Here is a 20,404-nt window from a genome sequence, read left to right as displayed (position 1 = left end):
GTTACCTGAGCCGGCCTCCGCATCAAATTCCGGTCCAAAATACAGCAGTCTGAATTAGCTTTGTATAAATTGCTCACTTTAATTGACTGCCCAGAGACTATGGGCAGTTAACCCTTAACCCTTATTAACCCTTAATGGTTCTTCTTTTTAGGTGTACGTCTGAACAGTCTGCTGGGAAGGAAAGGAAGCTTGGAAAAAATGAACAATTACTGGGACGTGGGTCAGTTCTTCATAGTCAGCATGCTGGCCAGTGACATCGGAAAAGCTGTACAGGCCGCCGAACGCCTCTTCAAACTTAAACCACCAGTTTGGTAAGAAACAGGGCACACTGAGCACCCATTTTTAATGGTTAATCTAGTTGTAGTACTTTGCCAAAGGCTTTGTTCACATGGCATTAATAATGAATGTTCTATATATAGTTTTTTCAAAAATTGGATTGGATCCCTGCTGAAGATAATATAAAGATAGACTGAGAGTAAAAAAGTGTACAGTATATAAATTCATAAGCAATCTATATAGTTAATTGTATTAGTCTTTACTAGTTATATTAAAGGGATTTTCTGGTCCGAAAAGGAGTTATTATACTGAAGGCCTATCTACAGTATAGGTCATCAGCATGTGATCTCTGCAGGTACAGACACCAAAAACAAGTGCAGTGGACAAGGAGTGTGTGGCCGCTGCTCCTATTCAAGTAATAGGAGACGTGCTACAGCTCCTTCCACTGTATAGTGTTGGCTCCAGGAAATTCCTATTACTTGAATAGGAGCATCATTCGTGCACTCCCCATTCACTCTACCAGCTTCTGGAGCCTACATGTTAACAGACCAGCTGATGTTTTTCTTTAGTAAAACATTTTTCTTCTTTCTTATGGAGGCATGCAATCTTGTTTTTTGGAAGAGCAGTTTAGATGACACTTTACAATAAACTCAATTTTTATCACTAAATGTTGCATTTTTCAAGCTTCGTAAGGCTGAGGCCCCCACGTTGCGGAAATGCAGCTTTTTTTGGATCAGATTTTGCTGTGGTTTTTTTGAGCCAAGTCCAGGAGTGGTTTCAGCAGAAGGTAGAAGTATAAGATCTTCCTTTATATTTCCCATTCCTTTTGTAGCCATTCTGGGCTTTTAGTCAAAAAACGCATTAAAATCTACAATAAAAAAGTTGCATTTCCGCAGACTTGGGCCTTAACCTTAGGCTAAGACTTCACATAGCACTGCAGGAAAAAAAAAAGCAGTGGGAACCCATCGCAGCAGTTTCAGAGAAAGTTTGCATGTTTTTTTATGCAACATGTGGATGGAATATGCCAGAATCCCATCCACTTTGTAGGTAATGTAAAAGGCTGCACTTTTTGCAGTAGTAAAATCGCTGCATTTACACTATGTGGGTCCCGGCCTCAAGGGTTTTTCCAATTAATGACATACCGTATATACTCGAGTATAAGCCGAATTTTTCAGCACAGTTTTTGTGCTGAAAAAGCCCCCCTCGGCTTATACTCGAGTCAGCAAAAAAAAAAAAATTTTAAGGGTGGGGGAGGGAGGGAGGGTGTCTATGACCAATATCAACGAATAGAATCTCCCATAAAATAGTGGGGGGGGGGGGGAAAGATTTAAAAAAAAATTTAAAAAAAAGTTGTAAATCCCTCCTTTCCCTAGAATACATATAAAAGTAGAAAATTACTGTGAAACACAAACACATTATGTATCCCTGTGTCTGACAGTGCCCGGTCTACTGAATATCGGGTATCTGCAGTGCTCCTGTTCCATCGGGAAGGGGTTAACAGGAGCACTGCAGATACCCTATAATCAGCCAGACTGAAGTGAGGGGGAAAAAAACAGTCTTCAATCTCAGGGAAGGGGCAGACAGACAACCAAAACACCCTCTCCCCTTTCCCAGCACCCAAAAACTGACCATTTTAATTTTTGAAATTTACCAGTAGCTGCTGCATTTCCCCCCTAGGCTTATACTCGAGTCAATACGTTTTCCCAGTTTTTTGTGGTAAAATTAGGGGGGTCGGTTTATATTCGGGTCGGCTTATACTCGAGTATATACGGTATGTTTCAGCTGCAAGAATGAGGGTCTGCAAGTGCCCACTGTGAACAGAGCAGAGGTGCACATGCTCACCCACCATTCCTTTCACTCCTACGGGACTGCCAGAAATTGGGGTCAATGTGCCATAAGAATATTGGGCCAGCTTTAAGACCGGTGTGTAATAAGGCAGTCATAATTATTAAGAGTCAGATAATTAAAACGTATCTCAGGTCTATGCCCAGGGCCAGAACTCTTAGACACTGTAGATTTTATCTAGAACTTATACCAGGATTCCAGCATAGATTAGAATAAATTAGTTGGACCACGGAGTCCCTGTAACTGTTCACCCCACTTGTCTCCAAAGTGGCTTAAGTGGCATTAAAAATAGAAATAAAGCAGCAAATCTGTTCCATTCTATTGTGTTTTACAGTTAGTATGGTGGATTTCACCATTGACTATATTTATTTCACACGCCAGGTACCTGAGATCGGTGGTGCAGAATTTGCTTCTAATACAGAGGTTCAAGAAACTCAACACAGAGCACTCTCCGAGGCAAGAAAGGCTGAATTTCTGGATGGATATCATCGTAGAAGCCACAAAAGAATCAACAAATGGATTGCGATTTCCGGTATGTAATTGTTAAATGCTCCTTTAGAAATTCTGCTGCAGCAAATATCAAAAATCGCAGGATTCTTCCATTACAGTCCATGGGGTCTGCCAGTGTCCACATGTAATTGCTGTTTTAGAGATCCAGCTATCCGTTGTTCGGGTCCTCTAGCAGACCCGAATGATAGAGAGCCCAGCGCAGATGTGAACCTAGCATAGGCTTCTTTGTGCAGTTTATTGTATAACAATACTGTATAACATCTCCTATAACTTATTTCCATGTCATTAGGTTTTTCCAGCTTAAATAACCTTTGAAATATTTCAGTATTATTGTTTCACAACATTTTGCAAAAAGGAACTTTCACAACTTAACTCAAACTTGTAAAGTTTAGTGTCATTTACAGTTACATTAAACCCTTTGGTGCCGAAATGCTCATATCCTCTTCCAAACACTACTTTTTAACATGACCTATTCTTGTGTTTTTCTTATTTGTGGCATAGATTGGGCTTTTATATGGTGCCAAAAGAGAACCTGTATCTTCTGAAATTGAAATAATCAGTAACTTTTCAACAAACTTTGCCTAGATCAGTAATAGAAGTGGCCATAAGAAACTTTATAATATGTTTATAATGCTTCTTTCTCCACTTTCTAAAATTCACTGAAAAATAATTATATAAGCAAGATAAAATCTGGTTTTAATAAAGGGATTCTACCATTAAAATCACATTTTTTGTTGATCACACGTAGGAATAGCCTTAAGAAAGGCTATTCTTCTCTTACCTTTAGATGTCTTCTCCATGCCGCCGTTCAGTAGAAATCCAGGTTTTCGTTGATATGCAAATTAGTTCTCTTGCAGCACTGGGGGCGTTCCCAATGCTGTGAGAGAAATCTCCAGCGTCACCTCCATCTTCTTCAGGAACGGCCTCGCTGCGCGTCTTGTTCTGGAGCTGAGTTCAAACTTCTAGGCCTTGGGCCTCGGGCATGCCCGTGGCCACAAGAAAAATGGCCGCTTACACAGTAAGTAAGCGGCCATGTTCTTGTGGCCTATGGACATGCGCAGTCGGCTCTGCATGGCCTAGAAGTTTGAACTCGGCTCCGGAAGAAGACGTGCAGAGAGGCCGTTCCTGAAGAAGATGGAGGCGGCGATGGAGAGTTCTCTTGCAGCATTGGGGACACCCCCAGTGCTGCAAGAGAACTCATTTGCATACAGACGAAAACCAGGATTTCTACCAAACGGTGGCGCAGAGAAGACCTCTAAAGGTGGGAGAAGAATAGCATGATTAACAAAAAAATTTGATTTTAATGGTAGAATCCCTTTAAGTCTCTATAAAAACAGAAAGATACAAAAAAAATCCCCCAAACACCTGCCATTGTTTCCCACAATGTGTTTTAGGGCCATTCACATGGAGTAAGATGGCGCAGATTCTGGCACGAATTCGGAGAGAAATAAGTTATACTTTACTCAATAGTAGAAATATAAAGAACTAATTACTGGCAGAGTCGACTGCGCATGCCAGCGGCCACAAGAAAATGGATGCTTACTCATTAAGCTGTGTACATGGCCATTTTCTTGTGGCCGCTTACACAGCTTACTGAGTAAGCGGCCATTTTTCTTGTGGTCTCGGTCATGTGCAGTCAACTCTGCCTGAGGCCTAGAAGATTGAAACCCAGGACAGAAAAAGACACAGGGAGAGAGTGTACCTGAAGAAGATGGAGGCGTCGCTGGAGATTTCTCTTGCAGCATTGGGGACGCCCCCAGTGCTGCAAAAGAACTAATTTGCATACCAAAGAAAACCGGGATTTCTACTGAACGGCGATGCAGAGAAGACATCTAAAGGTGGGAGAAGAATAGCCTATCTTAAGGCTATTCCTGGGTGTTAGTCAGAAAAAAAGGGTATCCAATGATAGGATCCCTTTAAATTCCACTACATCAGTAACATTAAGAAAGTCAGAGCACATCATGTCATACATCACATGAATGTTTGTATTTTGTGGCCATGGTCATAAGAAATCTCCCTTATCCTATTCTGCACTTGTATAACCAGGTTCTTGTCTTGGAGCCCACCAAGGTTTATCAGCCATCATATGTTTCAATAAATAAAGAAGCGGACGAGAGGACGGTTTCATTGTGGCATGTGTCCCCTGTAGAAATGGTAAGAGCGCTGTTCTTCAATAAAATGGGGGATGGGTAAGCAATATGGCTTAGTTATTCTACATGGGAAGAATATACAAATCTGACTTCCATGATGTAATTAGGAAGCCAGTGCCTCAGTCATGCACACCAATAGAGGGCGCTGACTGAGGATGTGAAAGTCTGTCTTCCATGATGTAATTAGGAAGACAGAGTCTCAGTCAAGCAAACCAATAGAGGGCGCTCCCTTTAACATCACGCCGACCTTCTCAGTTATTCCTAAATGTGGTTTAGCAGTGAATTATGATGAATTGTTGAGAATGATAAATGACTATATATATGCTTAGTAAAATAATATGCAAATAAATGCAACTTATACTTATGTGATATAACCCCCCTATAAGTAATAAGTCTCACACGTGCCCTTTTGTAAGCAAATGCACTAAATGTATGCACCAAAAATAAAGTACATTTATATGATGTTACTTGAGGACATACATATACCCTTAACAGGAATGTGTCCTATGAAAATCACCTATTGTCATACTTTTCACTACTCCTCACAATAATATTTATCAAGGCTGACGTTTTGTAGGGTAATCCTGTGCTTCTAAACCGATTCACATGACTGGGCACAGATCATAATTCATGTGCATCCTCCAGACACTGAAATCTACCAGGTTTACATTAGTGTTTGGGTTTCCATTCCTTGGGTCTCAAAAAATGGGAACCCAGTCTGCTGAATGGGGGTATGAGCATTTGTTCCTCCCCCATTTGGCTGCATGGATTATCGGCAGCAATGCCCAGATTATGCAGGATGATGTGCTGCAAATAATCTGCATCCGATAAACTTAAAAGATGATCAGCCATGCTAGCGGCAGGTATTGGGAAAGAGAGTTGCAAGGAGCGCTCAGTGTCTAGTATTGCCCAGAGTATCGGCCTGTCTAAGTGGCCATAAGCCAGCCCACATGGCTTCTACGAGGCAGCCTACATGAGGCTTGACCCCTTTCTATACCAGTAAAAACCTCCTGTCACTAGCTAAAAGATCAAGATCATTTCATGTCCTATATGGGAAAGGCAGTGGGGTCATGAAAAAGGAAGAATTTATGTGAACCATAACTTAGATCCGTGCTATGGATTACATACTGATTGTTGTGAAGGTGACGGGTAGGGTTAGAGCAAAGTTTTATTCTCTTCATCTCTTATTGTTCTGCTTATTTCAGAAGGGAATTCATGAGTGGAACTTCACAGCGTCTTCTATCAGAGGCATAAGGTAAGAGAAGTAGACTAAACAATACTCTGCCTTATAATTCACCGTCTCAGGAGAAAGCTCAACTGGTGTCTTCATGTTCTTGATCAACACGTGTACAGTCAACAACCAGTGACAGGAAGGTCCGCAGGCAGCGGTAGCTTTATTATTTCCATGCAATTCCTGGAAGAGCCCCTGCAAAGTGACAGCTTTATGAGTTGCAGGATGTGTCTGCTTTTACCCATTGACTCTTTTACTTAATCACAAGTGAAATCTGTTTCATGTATAATTTGTGGTGTTGTAGAAGCCCTCAATGTGTAGTGTTATAGCAGAACCTCTAAGAGCAGCTCAGATAGTGCCGCCAAGTCACTGTACACCGTGCAGAGTGCAGTAAAGGGGTAGTCTGCATATACATAACCATATTTAAAGAGATAAGATATTACTTTAATAGTCCCACAATGGGGAAATTTCAGTGATACAGTTTCATAGATGGTACAGTAGTATATAACAAGAGAGAAAACACATACAAGCTCATGGCAGATAGAGAAATCCTAGGAATCATAGCAACTAAAACGAAAGAAACACAGACGCACTGCAGGATCATTTACTTCTCTGTGCGGAGTGATGTTAATAATAATAATAATAATAATAATAATAATACAGCCGAATGTGGTTGGAGGACACGAGGAGGAGGGCACAGCATGTAGATATAACAGGCAGAAAATTTTTTTTTGCAGAGGTGGGGAACATATGCAGCTATCATGATAACATGTGGCAGTTCCTTTGGTACGTAGTGAGATCTCCTGCTCACAGCTGATAGTTCGGTATCTTGCATCAGCACTATTGTCCATTAACCACAAAAAAACAATGCCCCAAATGTCCTTCATCACAGCCCTCCTCCTTTCTTCTTACCACTGTGTTCTACTTCCCCAAAGAAGTCTGAAGCCATCCAGGTAGACAGGGTGCTGCTCTCTTGCCAAGCTTCCATAGCTCCTGGGGTAGGTGGGTGATGGTAGGTTCCCAGGCTGTAACAGTGTCCCACGTGTCCACAGTAATAGAAAGAAATACCAGTCAGCTGTAGCATCTTCACACATCAGCAATAGACGCCAGAAATCATCTCTTTGAACGAAGAAGTCCACACTTCCATGTAGGTTTTCCTCCATGCCGCATGGTGTCCTGGGGGGATGGTAACAGGCACATGTGCTCCAGGTCTTCAGTCATTGTCCATGCTTTAACAATAGATACAAAAGGAACAAAAAACTCCACAGGGTCTTCCATTCGATTTATAGTTGCTAAGTCATAGTGCTAGTTTCTTGGTTACAGGATTTTTGAAGATACAGAGAAAAAGAGTGAGAAAGGAAAGATAAGGTTGCTCCAAGCTTGGAGCCCTGTATCGAGGCAGCCACTAAGGGCGCCAGGAAGAGGGCTGGGGCTCTATCACTGGGAAAAGTCATTTTTATCTAATCACATCCTTGCATAGGCTTTAGAAAGTCTATTCCACACCTACCTATAGTATGTAGATTGCCTCCGTGTTTTTTACCAAATGTAAACGTTGCAGAGTTTTAAAGATTTTCTCTAACCATCTTAGTGGTGACAGTCTTTCGTCCTGATAGCTTGCCACTAGATATGTCCATGAATGCAGGAACTTTCTATGGCCTGGGACTTGTCAAAAACCCAGCCATGATTTCCTTATTGTGGACAGGTTATCGGACATGGACACTACATTTATCAAGAGAAAATCTGTCCACAATAAGGAAATCATGGCTGGACTTCTGAGAAGTCCCAAACTATAGAAAGTTCCTGCATTCATGGTCCATTGGTCCATCAGGACGTAAGACTGTCACCACTATTATAGTTAGATATATATTTAGTTTAATTATTTGTATTTGCAAAATTTTTTTTTTTTTTTTTTTTTTTAATTTTGAACAAATTTAAATATGGCTATTTCCATAGAAAAAAAAACATTTTTTCAATGCTGTTCAAGATACTGCAGGTGTAGACATATAGCAATACACTATCAGTAATGACAGCCAGATAGCAAATACTGTACAGCACCCATGCAATACCTCTTAACACAACATCCTTAAACACTTGCAGCTATAGTTGAATTCTATCTCACAGGGGGAGATTTCTCATTCCTTGAATGTCAGTTTTTTGCAATTTTTTTTTGCACAAGCCAGATTTTTGTGCAAAAAATGTGCACATTTTTGCTCTTTTCCCCTGATCTCTCCTCTATCCTGAAAGGGGTTGTGACAAGGGAGAGATGTATATGATATCTGCATATACACCAGCTATAAGTTAGCATAGATTTCAGTGCATAGACTGTGCACAGTATACAATACATAGGTAAGTGACAGTGTGCAATGTGTAAGTTGCGATGTGTTCAACTTGCTGAAATCATTGTTTAATTTTCTCCTTTCCTTCAACATCTACTGTACCTTGGATACTGAGTTTTTTGGAATTAATGTGGTGCATTATTATTTATGATCAGTAACAATAATTACAGTATTAATGTCCCAGTAATAAAATAAGCTCTAATAAAATAATTCTTATTCGTTATCCAGTTTGTATGTGACTATAATAAGGAAGGGGGAATTGTACCTTGTATATGATTCTATCAGGAAATTAATTAAGGGCTTTGCAACAGTTTTCTGCCATAAATAAAGCTGCAAATTTTGACACATGACATTTCCATGCAAAAATGTGTGATTTATTTATTTATTTATTTTATTTATTTATTTATTTATTTTGCCCTTTTACGCTTTCCTAGTCAGTGTAAAGAAAGGTGGACAGGGTATATCGGGAGGACAGAACAGATTTATTGTAATTTCTAATGATTTTTTTTTTCTTTCTGCAGCATTTCGAAGTTTGATGAACGTTGTTGCTTCCTTTATGTCCATGACAATTCTGATGACTTTCAGATTTATTTTTCCACCGAGGATCAATGCAATAGGTGAATATAGACTTGAGAATCGTCCTAATCCTAAAGGCAGATACATACTGTATGAAGAAACATGGAAAAGGCAAAAATAATTAAATTGGAAAATCTTTGACCTATATATTGAAAATGAATGAGTTTATTAAAACATGCCCATGTAAGTTTCTTGGGCTAAATTTCAGTAAGGCCGTGGCCCCACGCTGAGTAAACGCTGCCGATTGGTCTTCGAAATGGCTCTGAAATGGATATTTCTAGATAATTTCCAGCCTAATCTCTTATGATTTCCTAGTAGAAATTGATCTTGTTCTTCTTGCTTCAGCTCTGTCTTGTACATGGCTGTATCACAAATGCATGCTGCAGAGATCCATTATTTGGTACATATAGCCCATACTGTCCTTTATATCTTTGTTATCTAAGTTATGTAGCTAAGGCATACACAAATGCATGTCATCAGATTTCGCAGTGCTTTATAGATATTGTCAAGTGTTATATTGTCCCATATAGGGATCACAAGCTCGTGAACATATTCTTTACAATGAGAGAGAGCAGGGGTTTGTGGCAATCCTTGGACACAGTCCATCTGATCCCGGGTACGGTCTGTATGTGTGTGCGGGGATAGGACACAGCGCTCTGCTAGTAATACTGCATGAGAACGCTTCAGATCTGGAGGAATGGAGACGAGGTGAACTTGTTTTTCACACCAATGTCAGAAGCTTCACGTCTCAGTCAGCAAAGCTCTGACAATAGAAACACAAACACTGCTGACTTTTTCCCATGGAAATTTTCATAGATAGGTTTGTAAACCTAGAAGACAGAGGTTCTTTGTATGTGCCATCTCACATGAATAGTCCTTAATATGGTCTAAAGACCTCGATCTGCTTTGGGTCTTGTGGACTCCTTGTAGATATGTATATTAGTATAGTATATACATGTGTGTGTATATATAAATATATATATATATATATATATATATACACACACACTAATATATATATTTAAAATTTATTGCAGTGACATTTTATTTAGAGACCAATTGCCAACTAAAGGAAACCTAGTACTAAACCCTGTAGTCAGCGGTTTAATCCCCAATGTGACCACTGAAATGCTATCATGTATGGCACCTAGGCGCTGTAGCCAGTGGTAGTCATGTGGATGTATGTGAGGTCTTCATTGCAGAACGGGAGTAATTCATTTAATGTCATCACTTCTTTACCACATTATGACACCTCTTAATATTACCAGACAAGGGTAGTTGGCCATGATTGGACAGCACGGCTGGTACATGGGCGGCACACGGATGTCATGCCAATGAATGGGAACCGTGGAGGCATGGCTGCAAAACTGGGCAGGAATAAGACCTGTCCTGAGTTTTGCGGCCTGAACTGTGAAATGAATAGGTCCGTGTGCTATCTGGGGGAAAAAAAACAGATGGCACACTGAACTAGCACATGGTCGTGTGCAAGGGGCCAAACAGCTAGGTCTGTACAGCCTAGAATCTAGGCCCTAGATGGTGAGCCCTAGATGATGGGCAGTTTGTTGATATGTCCACAAGCGTCTCTCAGTTCAGGGATGTGCCTCCTCCCAAAGTTTAACTGGGAAACTGTCTTTAATTGTGTCATATAGGCATGTCTAGCAGTCAATAACACTATCCAAAAGCAGCCTCTGAGAACCTGTTTATAGGGAAGCGAGGAAGCCCTTTTCTGCCCTCTTGTGGCAAGACCTGGTGTCTAATCCGATCACACTTGTAATCATTTACTCATCTGCCTCTGACCTATTTGGGTGCTGAGTTTTGGAGCAATCCAACGTTTCTAACTTTCAGAATTTCCTGGCTCTGGTTATGTTTTTCCAGACTGTGTCTTTGACTGCAATATACAGTATATGTAAGAGCTACCCGTCCACATTCTTACTACATATTTTCATGACCGATCTGTACAATATACACTTTTCAAGTAGTCAAACATGTTGTTATACCCATAGCATGGAACAGTAGTGTAAAATAAAGACATTAGAAACAGGAGGAGGTTACAAGAGGTTTTGCATTCCTGTAGTCCTCTTGTACCACATTCACACTGAGCATTGTCTTAGACGTTACCATAGACAATAGCATAAGAATGGAGAAAACGAGATAAAACAACCACCCTGCTTCCCTAAAAGTGCACAAACTTTAATGTGGACTCTTTTTCTGCTGTAAGATGTGTAACGGGCCCCTCAGTGACCAAGTGCTCTCTATAATACTGGGGTCCTCTTGTGCTATAGAGAGGCCTTTGGGCCCCCCTGAGGCTCCAGGGCCCGGCAGTGATCGCTAGCTCTGCAGCTCCTATGGATACTTCCCTGGGAAGATGTCTGCCTTTTGCAATCCCACTTGTCCACATTTCACAATAAAAATGTTTGACTGCCATCAATATTTTACCTGCTGCTTATAGTGAACTTTAAGTTTAACAAAGCATTTTGCCATTTTCAAGGTTTTGTGGTCTTGTTAAAGAAATCATTACGGATGTGGTCGGCAGCACAGTAGAACTGGAGGGGGAAGCAGATGGCGATACCTTAGAGGTGAGTAGATGATATGGAGCAATATTTAGCATTACAATACATTCAACATAACTTGAATTACTTTATCGAGGAAGATAACATTGCATCTTGGTATCTTGCACTCTCTGCTCTCAATTGCGACAATTGTTCCTCAGTATCTGACATTTCTGTAATGACATACGTACATACCAACTTTTGGTAAGAATCAGGAGTATCCAAGTCCCAGAACTGCCACAACTCACCTGGGACAGCTCATAGGAGGGGGAAGGTTTTGCATCGCTGGGATAGGATGGATTTTCAGGCATTGTTACTGAAACTTCAGGACAATCCTGGCAAATTCGGGACTGGGAAGCTGTTAGGGTGCATTCACACTGAGTAAACGCTAGCTTATTCTGAACGTAAAACACGTTCAGAATAAGCGGCGTCTAAAGCAGCTCCATTCATTTCTATGGGAGCGGGGATACGAGCGCTCCCCATAGAAATGAATGGGCTGCTTCTTTCACTCCGTGCAGTCCCATTGAAGTGAATGGGAAGTGCCGGCGTGTACGCTCCAGCATGAGCAGAGCTTGCCGTATACGCCGGCACTCCCCATTCACTTCAATGGGACTGCACGGAGTGAAAGAAGCAGCCCATTCATTTCTATGGGGAACGCTCGTATCCCCGCTCCCATAGAAATGAATGGAGCTGCTTTAGACGCCGCTTATTCTGAACGTGTTTTACGTTCAGAATAAGCTAGCGTTTACTCAGTGTGAATGCACCCTTAGTCTGATGCTTGCTGCAGGCAATAGCTATTGTAAACGTAGCTAGAAGTAGCATTTACATTACTAGATATTAAAATGTATTGTCCCTTGACATCTAAAATGAAAAATTAAGCCATTTTGCAATAAGTCTTATTAACAATTCCCCAGTGCTTTGTTTCCGCAGCTCCTGTGCAGACTGTGTGTCTTCATGGGAACAATAAATAGATTTTTTTCTGTAACGCTGCATTCTTGCCTGCCTACACTTTCTTCCAGTTGTCACTTACTTTGTGCTAATAGTTTAGGGGTGGGTTAGCAGATGTAGAGGACAAACAGAAGGGAACATGCCTACAGGGTCAGACTACAAGGTGTGTGTTTGTTGTCTGTCACCATGAAGATGCATAAGTCTGCAGAGTAGCTGTTGAAACAAAATTAGGAATTTTTTTTTTTTATTACGCTTTATATCTCATTTTATATTCATTGAGAGAATTAAAATCATTTCAAAAGTGGACATACCCTGTAAATGGCCGTATGTGAAGGACGCCAGCGTGTGCCTGTAACCATCTTAGGGCTCGTTCACATGGGGGCGGTGGGGGGCGGATTTTGACACAGAGAGTAACACGGGAGCCGCGTCACTCTCGGGTCAAAACCCGCCTGCCACAACCATCGCGGTCGCGGCTTGCCCCTCCGTAGCCGGCTCAAATGAATGAGCCGACATCGGAGGGTTCTGCGCCCATTCAAATGAATGGGTTTGAATAGTGACTGTCAGTTGCCGTCTCCTGTCCAGTTTCTGGGGCAGAAGACGGAAAACTAAAAGCGGAGACCGAGGCGCAGATGTGAACCTGCCCTTATGGGTTAAAACTTAATGTGACAGCTTTATAGCCAACCTCACCATCCACCGTTACAGACCAGAATCCATATTGATCACATAATTGCACATTGTGACTGTTTTGTGTTTCTCTGAGCTGGTTCATATTCCAATGGACCTCAGTACGGTAATACTCAGAGTGGATTGCAGTATATTTCCTTTTTTTTGGTTTTCAGTATGAATATGATTATGATGAAAATGGGGACAGAGTAATCCTGGGCAAAGGTACCTACGGAGTGGTGTATGCAGGCCGAGATCTCAGCAATCAGGTCCGTATAGCCATTAAGGAGATACCAGAAAGGGACAGTAGGTGAGTCTCCTATACAAACACGTATATACTTGTGTGTCTCTGCTGTAGACCGTACAGTAGTAAGTACATTATTCTGAATTTTTTATAAATAACATTTCGCCATTTCCCAGATATTCTCAACCACTGCATGAAGAAATTGCACTTCATAAATATCTTAAACATCGCAACATAGTTCAGTATCTTGGCTCTGTCTCAGAAGATGGATACATTAAGATCTTTATGGAACAAGTCCCAGGAGGTTTGTTTCATGTATTTGCACTTAAGCACTATTAATGATCGCTCTTGTTGTAGGCCGTACGGTTAGGCCTATCTGAATTCTACCTGACTGATATATACAAGGGGATATATAGACTTAACCCACTAACAGATGCTACCTGTATTAGAGATCTTTATAAGAATATGCTCATACACACTATCATGTTGTTCTTTCTTATGGTGTTTTATTCATAAGATTTATGGATAGATTTACATATAGAGTATAGTCATACAGTAGCGGGATGATTATACTATCTATATGGGTGACATACGTGGCACATGCTTTCTGCAGAGCCTGTTTTTGTGGTTTTGTTTTGTTTTTTTGTTTTTTTATTGAGTCTTTCATTAGGTCCTATGAACATGTATCTATCTATCTATCTCTCTCTCTCATCTATCTAATATCTATCTATCCTCTCTATCTATCTATCTCCTATCTATCATCTATCTATTTCTCATCTATCTAATATCTATCTATCTATCTATCTATCTATCTATCTATCTATCTGTCTATCATCTATATGTGGTTGGTATAGCTATTGGTATCATGTTCTACTAGTATTATATTCCAAATGTGATGATTACGACCATTATGGATATGATAGGGCCAGTAGGGGGCGCTGAGCTCAGAACCCAATATATCTATGAATCGTGGGCTGTATATATGTGGTAGAGCTTTTCTCTTCCTCTTTCTAGGAACTAGTGTGGGTGTTGAGATACTTACTGTAACACTCACCAAGTAGTTGTCTATTTTCCGCTGCATTGAGATCCGTGTATAGACTAGTGGAGAGAAGGCTGGGTACAAACACTGGTAATACAGCGATCCACCTTACTCATAGCGCAAACACCAAGAAATAATGTGGATCATTTAATAGACTCTTCCATGGCCACTATTCGGGCTCCTACAAATATTAAGTGATACGCCTCAATCTGACAAGCAACCACTAACCTATGTATTGGACATACCATCAGGGAGGGTGTAGATGAATATACACTAGTAATATAGTGCTCCACCTCCTTATAGCCTTCTATAATTACCTCTGACAAACCAACAAATATTCCTATAGGCTGGTGAAATGCATAAGTGATATATCTATTTTTCAGTTTGACATATGTTCTCATCTAGGTCACGTGGCATACATGACTACTCCATCACGCTGATATACACTACATACACTGACATACACTATTTAGTCCTCCTAGTGCTGCTGGTTTTTGTGCTGCTATTAGGAGAGATACAGTATGAGGGAAGCATCAAGGTGAAAATAAAGCCTGCACTGATATCTCTTGCTAGTCCCTTTGTATGGATGACTGACTGAGACTAGCTTTTCTAAGGCTATATTAAGGCAGTTTGTTACCCCTTCCCCCATTAGGGGGTGTTCACACTTGCGCTCATGTCCGCCCGGCGATCATTTTTAAAACCCATTCATTTGAATGGGTTTTGGATTTTTAAAGCAAACCGCTGGTGTCCATATGCAGCCTCTCCGCGTTTTTGTTTTTTTGCATGGGCACAAAGTCCTGCATGTCTGACTTTGTGTCTGTGCAAAAAAAAGGTTGTCCTGTAGAGAGGCTCCATACGGACGTGGCCGGTTTGCTTTAAAAACCCATTCAAATGAATAGGTTCTAAAAATGACCGCCGGGAAGCCGTCCCCTGTCCAGTTTACCTAGGGGAATAAGATGGAGACCTGGCGGGCGGACACAGGCGCAAGTGTGAACACCCCCTTAGAATTCAGTGGGTGGATAAGATAAGATAATCCTTTTAATAGTCCCACAGTGGGGACATTTCAGATACATTGCTGCTCAGATTTTAAGGATATTTAATAAATTATTTTTAGAGAGTCTAATCTGATTATTTGGCACATGAGCTCTGAATAACATTATGTGGGTTGGAATATATTTTAAGTGTAAAGTATGGAGCATTTTGTTTTTCTATAAAAATATTCAAGCACATACTAAATTATAAAGCGCTGCTTGTAACTCTAAGAGCTGCTTGCAGGAGTTTTCTCTGCACATTTTTGAAGTGGAATGGGGGACAGAATCTCCGAACAGAAACCGGGCGCAGGTGTGACCCCAGCCTTACAACGGGACCCATACTGTAATCATGCTGCTAGTACAGGATGGTAGCCCTGATGTCCACGATGCTATAAGATTGGGCCCCTAGGAACCGCAGGCATACAGGCAATATTGCTAGGGCTGATTGAAACGAGCCTTAGTATGACTATATATATATATATATATATATATATATATATATATATATATATATATATATATATATATATATTCACATATTTTTGTACAGTAGCTGTGTACACAAAACAATAGAAAATTTTAATTGACTATTTGAAACTATTTTATTTTAGGGATGCATTGCGATACTTTAAAAAATACTTGGTTGTGAGGTCATCCATGGTGTGTAATGGTTCATGGCCTGATGTAATACTGGCTGGTGATGATACTTCAGCACTTTACATTGCAATTTCTAAAATGGTAAACGCGTCACCTTTATTTTTTTTTTCCTACACACAGGTAGCCTTTCTGTACTTTTAAGGTCTAAATGGGGTCCTATGAAAGAACCAACCATTAAATTTTACACTAAGCAGATTTTGGAAGGATTGAAATATCTTCACGAGAATCAAATAGTTCACCGAGATATAAAGGTAATAGAAGTGTGTATGGGATGTGTCAGGAGGATCAGAACAACAGACACACTGACCACTAAAACAGCCGACACAGTCACTGACAGACCTCATTGACTGTACCGGGGTCTGTTTGATGTCCATTATTTTAAAGCGAAACCTCCGGACAAAAAAAGTCAGACTTGCAGCAATTTTTCATGTGCCAATTTTTTCTGCAATGTGGGGATAGAATTGTCCAGAATCCATCCACTGTACAGGGAATGTATAATGCAGCGGTGTTTTCTGCATTTGTGCCACGTCTGTAATCCAGGAACTCTGTAAAATGGCTATAGCTATAGCCTGCGGGTAACCTAATGGCAGGAATATGCTTGCATCAAAGTATTTAGTGTGATAGATACTGAGTCATATCTCAGTGTCACACATCCCACATGTAAGGTGCATAGGAAACCTGCTGAATTCCACACATTGTTTGCATGCATTAAATACAGTAGTTGTGACTTGCCCTGTCTAGAGAAAGCACAATGCAAGTCATCTGCCGTTCACTACTTGTATGATGTATATTTGGATGTAGTGATTTAGTGCAAACGTCTGCCAGACCCCATAACACAAGTACCTACCTGTGAATACGGTAGAGGAGGCGGAGCCACATGTGGACCAGGTGCTGGTTCTGATCATGTGACCTGAGATTGAAGCGTGCCCAGATCCAGCCAAAATAAATCCCTGGAGGAAATAAGTAACATTAAACTCTCTGGACAACCCCTTTAGCTTATGGCAATATTGTCCAACACAAGTACAATGGACAAGTGATTGAGACAATGTCCGGCCAGCTTTAGGGCAGGGTATAAATAAAGTTCCAGTTTTTTCTGTTACTGTGTATCGGCTCATGTCTTCCATACAGTCCATTTAGGTAATGACATAAATTGTCATGTAACATTTATGTAAGCAATGTCTTTTCTCTAGGGTGACAATGTTCTAGTCAACACGTACAGCGGAGTGGTCAAAATATCAGATTTCGGAACATCAAAGCGACTTGCTGGAGTAAACCCATGCACGGAGACATTTACCGGTAATAATTGGATTATTCAGTTCCCTGGTTACAGATTGTTAGGTCAACATCATAAGCTATTATCTGTCCCTGCCTGATATTCTTATTACTCCATATTCTGCAGTTATGTCTGTTCATAGTACAGCAGTTCAGTATATCAGTGTATGCTGGGAGTTGTAGTTTTGCAACTATTGGAGAGCCCTGGATGGGAGACGACTACCGAATAGTCACCAGGCAGCACTGTAATGGACAAGTACTGTCCTGCTGAATCCTCTGATCTCTGTTGTGTAACCCCTTGTATGCCTCCACCAGGGTTGATCGCAGCCTACAAGGGTTCAAACAAAAGGCAGGATCCCCATTGACTGTGCCACAGGGATAGCCTTAGGGAAAGGACAACATTTCGGTAATATTCTACATGCTGCTACATTCTTGATGCTTCCCTGACCTAGACATAATCCCTTAGATACAAGACAGAGGTTCAGCGCCACTCTCTAAGAAAAAATTCCAAATATGCTGTGTCCCATTTCATCATATCAGGAACAACATTCCCTGTACTTAAGGTGACCATGGCTTAGATAGCTTCTCTCCCCTTATAAGTTCCATGACTCGACACACTAACATTAGTATAGATGTCATTTCTGATCAATACATTATTTTTACAGATACAAATGTATTTGATTTTTAACCCATGAAAAGTCCCCGGACAACCACCATTATAATTTTTTTTTGAGTGTGTGTAAAGATCTTCTTATGGTGCCCTCTAGTGTTTGATATGAGTACCTACAACTTACTTTCATCGCTTATCACTTTGATGATAATTCTCATAGAAGCAATGGAAAAACTAAGATTAAAGTAAATGAACAAAATACAGAACCATTGAGATTAATATTAACAATATTGCTGTGTGTTGTTACATTTAGGGTGTTGTATTCATTTGTGATGACGCCACCGATAGTATGACAACTCATCCTAACACATTGTTATCTACAAAAGCTATAAAGTGTTTGGATTGAGTTTTCCTCTGTGGACTTTCGGCTTCCGTTATACCAATACCTACCTACGTTGGCGTTTCCATAGGTATAATTGACATGCTGCGATTTCCAAAGCCGTGACAGTTTTGGAAATCACAATGCATCCAATGAGTGTGTGTTTCCGCAATGTGTCAAATCCCATCCACCTTGCAAGTGACTCTAAAACGCTGCGGTCTTTTTCACCTTAAGGCTAAATCCCCATGTGGCAAAAACGCAAGCGTGGTCAGGATTGGCTTGAAAAGGAATGGAAAATATAAAGGAACCTCCAAAGTCCCCTCCTCAAAAAAAAATGCAGCAAATCTGCAACAACAAAAAAAAAACACTGCATTTCCGCAACGTGGGGCCTCAGACTAAATCTAAGGTCCCCCACATAGCGAAACGCAGCTAGAAAATTATTTGCACGGTTTCCGCAGCTTTTTATTGAGTTTTTGTTCCATTTTTTTGCTGCTATTTTCCCCGTCTCCATTAGAACTATAAGAAAACACTTACAATTCCACCGTTAAAATTAACATGCTGTGTTGTTTTTTTTTAACAAAAACAACTCATACGTTTTGGAGAAAGCAGCTTTTCCACAGCCCTTTTTGTTAGCTAATGTGTGGATGAGATTAATCAGAATCTCACTTTGCTACTATTGTATAACACAGGGCTTTTTTTCTGCAAAAAACTGCATTTCCTCAATGTGGGGCCTTAAGGCTAAGAGCCCATTGTAATGAAATGCTTCTTAAAAAAAAAAAAAAAAAAAATGCATTTTTTTTTTCTGCATTTTCCTTTGTTTTTCCTACCCATATTAAATCTATATGTAAAATGGCCACAATTCTAAAATTAACATGCTACAATTTTTTTTTTCCTGCAATGTGTGGATGAGATAAAATCCTATCACATTCACTTTGCTGGTATTGTAAATCATAGCGTTTCTTCCTCTTTGTCTCAGCAACCATAGCAAATTGTGGAAAAATATGCCCAGCGAACACTGTAGTGATTTTGGATTCCGTTATACCTATGGAAATGCCGGCGGTTTCCCTATAGGTATAATGAAAGCAGAATGTCCAGAGAGGAAAACTCTGCAGACTTACAGCTAAAAGCGCTGTGTGAAAAACCGCCATGCATTGCCACTGTGGTTTGTCTCTCAGCACTTTTTTTTTGCTGCGGCCTACTATGTGGGATCTTAGCCTGTCGGTGTCTGCGGCATTATATACTCTGCAGAATATGTCTGTTGTTTCTTTCATATCTCTTAATCTAAGAAAGCAGGCATAGTAGACGCTTGCAGATGTGCTGTGAAACTATACCTCACAGTCCACAGGGGGCGGCCGATCTTACCGCCCATAGGAACTGAATTATGACCCGTATGAGGGCCCATCAGGAGATTGATCAGTTGCCTCCTAATGACTTTGTCAGACATGTATTATCCTTTTATTCCCCCGTCCCACTGATTTTATGGCTGACATCTGACGTACAGAGTATTGTTCCCTATAATGTTCTTCTAACTGAATGCTACTTGAAACCCAAAGTTCCTGCTTTAGTTACATGTCAGTGACAGCTGCAGAATGTGATGACTTCTTCCAGTAGACTTGTCGGTGACTTGGACTCAATCTCTAATCTTATTAATGGCATCTGTAATTAGAAGTCTTGGACCTAGGTTTACGCCTGTGAAGTTCTTGTAGTTTTCAGCAGTGCGGCCCTATTACATCTGCTTGATAACCTAAATGACGCTATAGTAAAAGGAAAATGTTCGTTCTTGTACCGTGTTAGCCAGTGGGTAGGAAATTATAACAAAAGAAAAAAACTTGATAGTCTTCAGTAGTTGATACCTTTTTAAGGAAAGAGCGACGGATTTATGAGTATAAACTTATGACCCTGCTTCAAACACTGGAGAAGGGGTTAAATCTGTCACATGGGTTTATGGCATCTTACAGAAATCACTGACCTGAGAACTGATAAGGAACCTGGAATTGTTTACATTGTTTCTACCAATAACTGATAACCCTCTACCCCCCTCCTCCTAGAATTCTACCCATATGTCTCCTTTTGTATATATGGTTTATA

General features: G+C 40.6%; 1 protein-coding gene across 1 annotated transcript in view; it reads left to right on the top strand.

Annotated features, from left to right (window-relative positions):
• Positions 1 to 20,404, top strand: part of MAP3K15 (mitogen-activated protein kinase kinase kinase 15) — a 97,922-nt gene that overhangs the window by 67,759 nt on the left and 9,759 nt on the right. Inside the window, exons 9-18 of the mRNA XM_075263596.1 lie at positions 152 to 311; positions 2,503 to 2,653; positions 4,678 to 4,785; positions 5,987 to 6,036; positions 8,870 to 8,965; positions 11,413 to 11,500; positions 13,261 to 13,394; positions 13,505 to 13,632; positions 16,176 to 16,306; positions 17,246 to 17,351. Coding sequence (XP_075119697.1) covers positions 152 to 311; positions 2,503 to 2,653; positions 4,678 to 4,785; positions 5,987 to 6,036; positions 8,870 to 8,965; positions 11,413 to 11,500; positions 13,261 to 13,394; positions 13,505 to 13,632; positions 16,176 to 16,306; positions 17,246 to 17,351 — 1,152 coding nt within the window. The remainder of the gene's footprint in view (positions 1 to 151; positions 312 to 2,502; positions 2,654 to 4,677; positions 4,786 to 5,986; positions 6,037 to 8,869; positions 8,966 to 11,412; positions 11,501 to 13,260; positions 13,395 to 13,504; positions 13,633 to 16,175; positions 16,307 to 17,245; positions 17,352 to 20,404) is intronic.

The sequence above is a fragment of the Leptodactylus fuscus genome, chromosome 2 (assembly GCF_031893055.1).
Source record: "Leptodactylus fuscus isolate aLepFus1 chromosome 2, aLepFus1.hap2, whole genome shotgun sequence".
NCBI classification, from domain to species: Eukaryota; Metazoa; Chordata; class Amphibia; order Anura; family Leptodactylidae; genus Leptodactylus; species Leptodactylus fuscus.
Note: the sequence above shows the minus strand (reverse complement) of the source record. Positions and strands in the feature narration are given on the sequence as shown.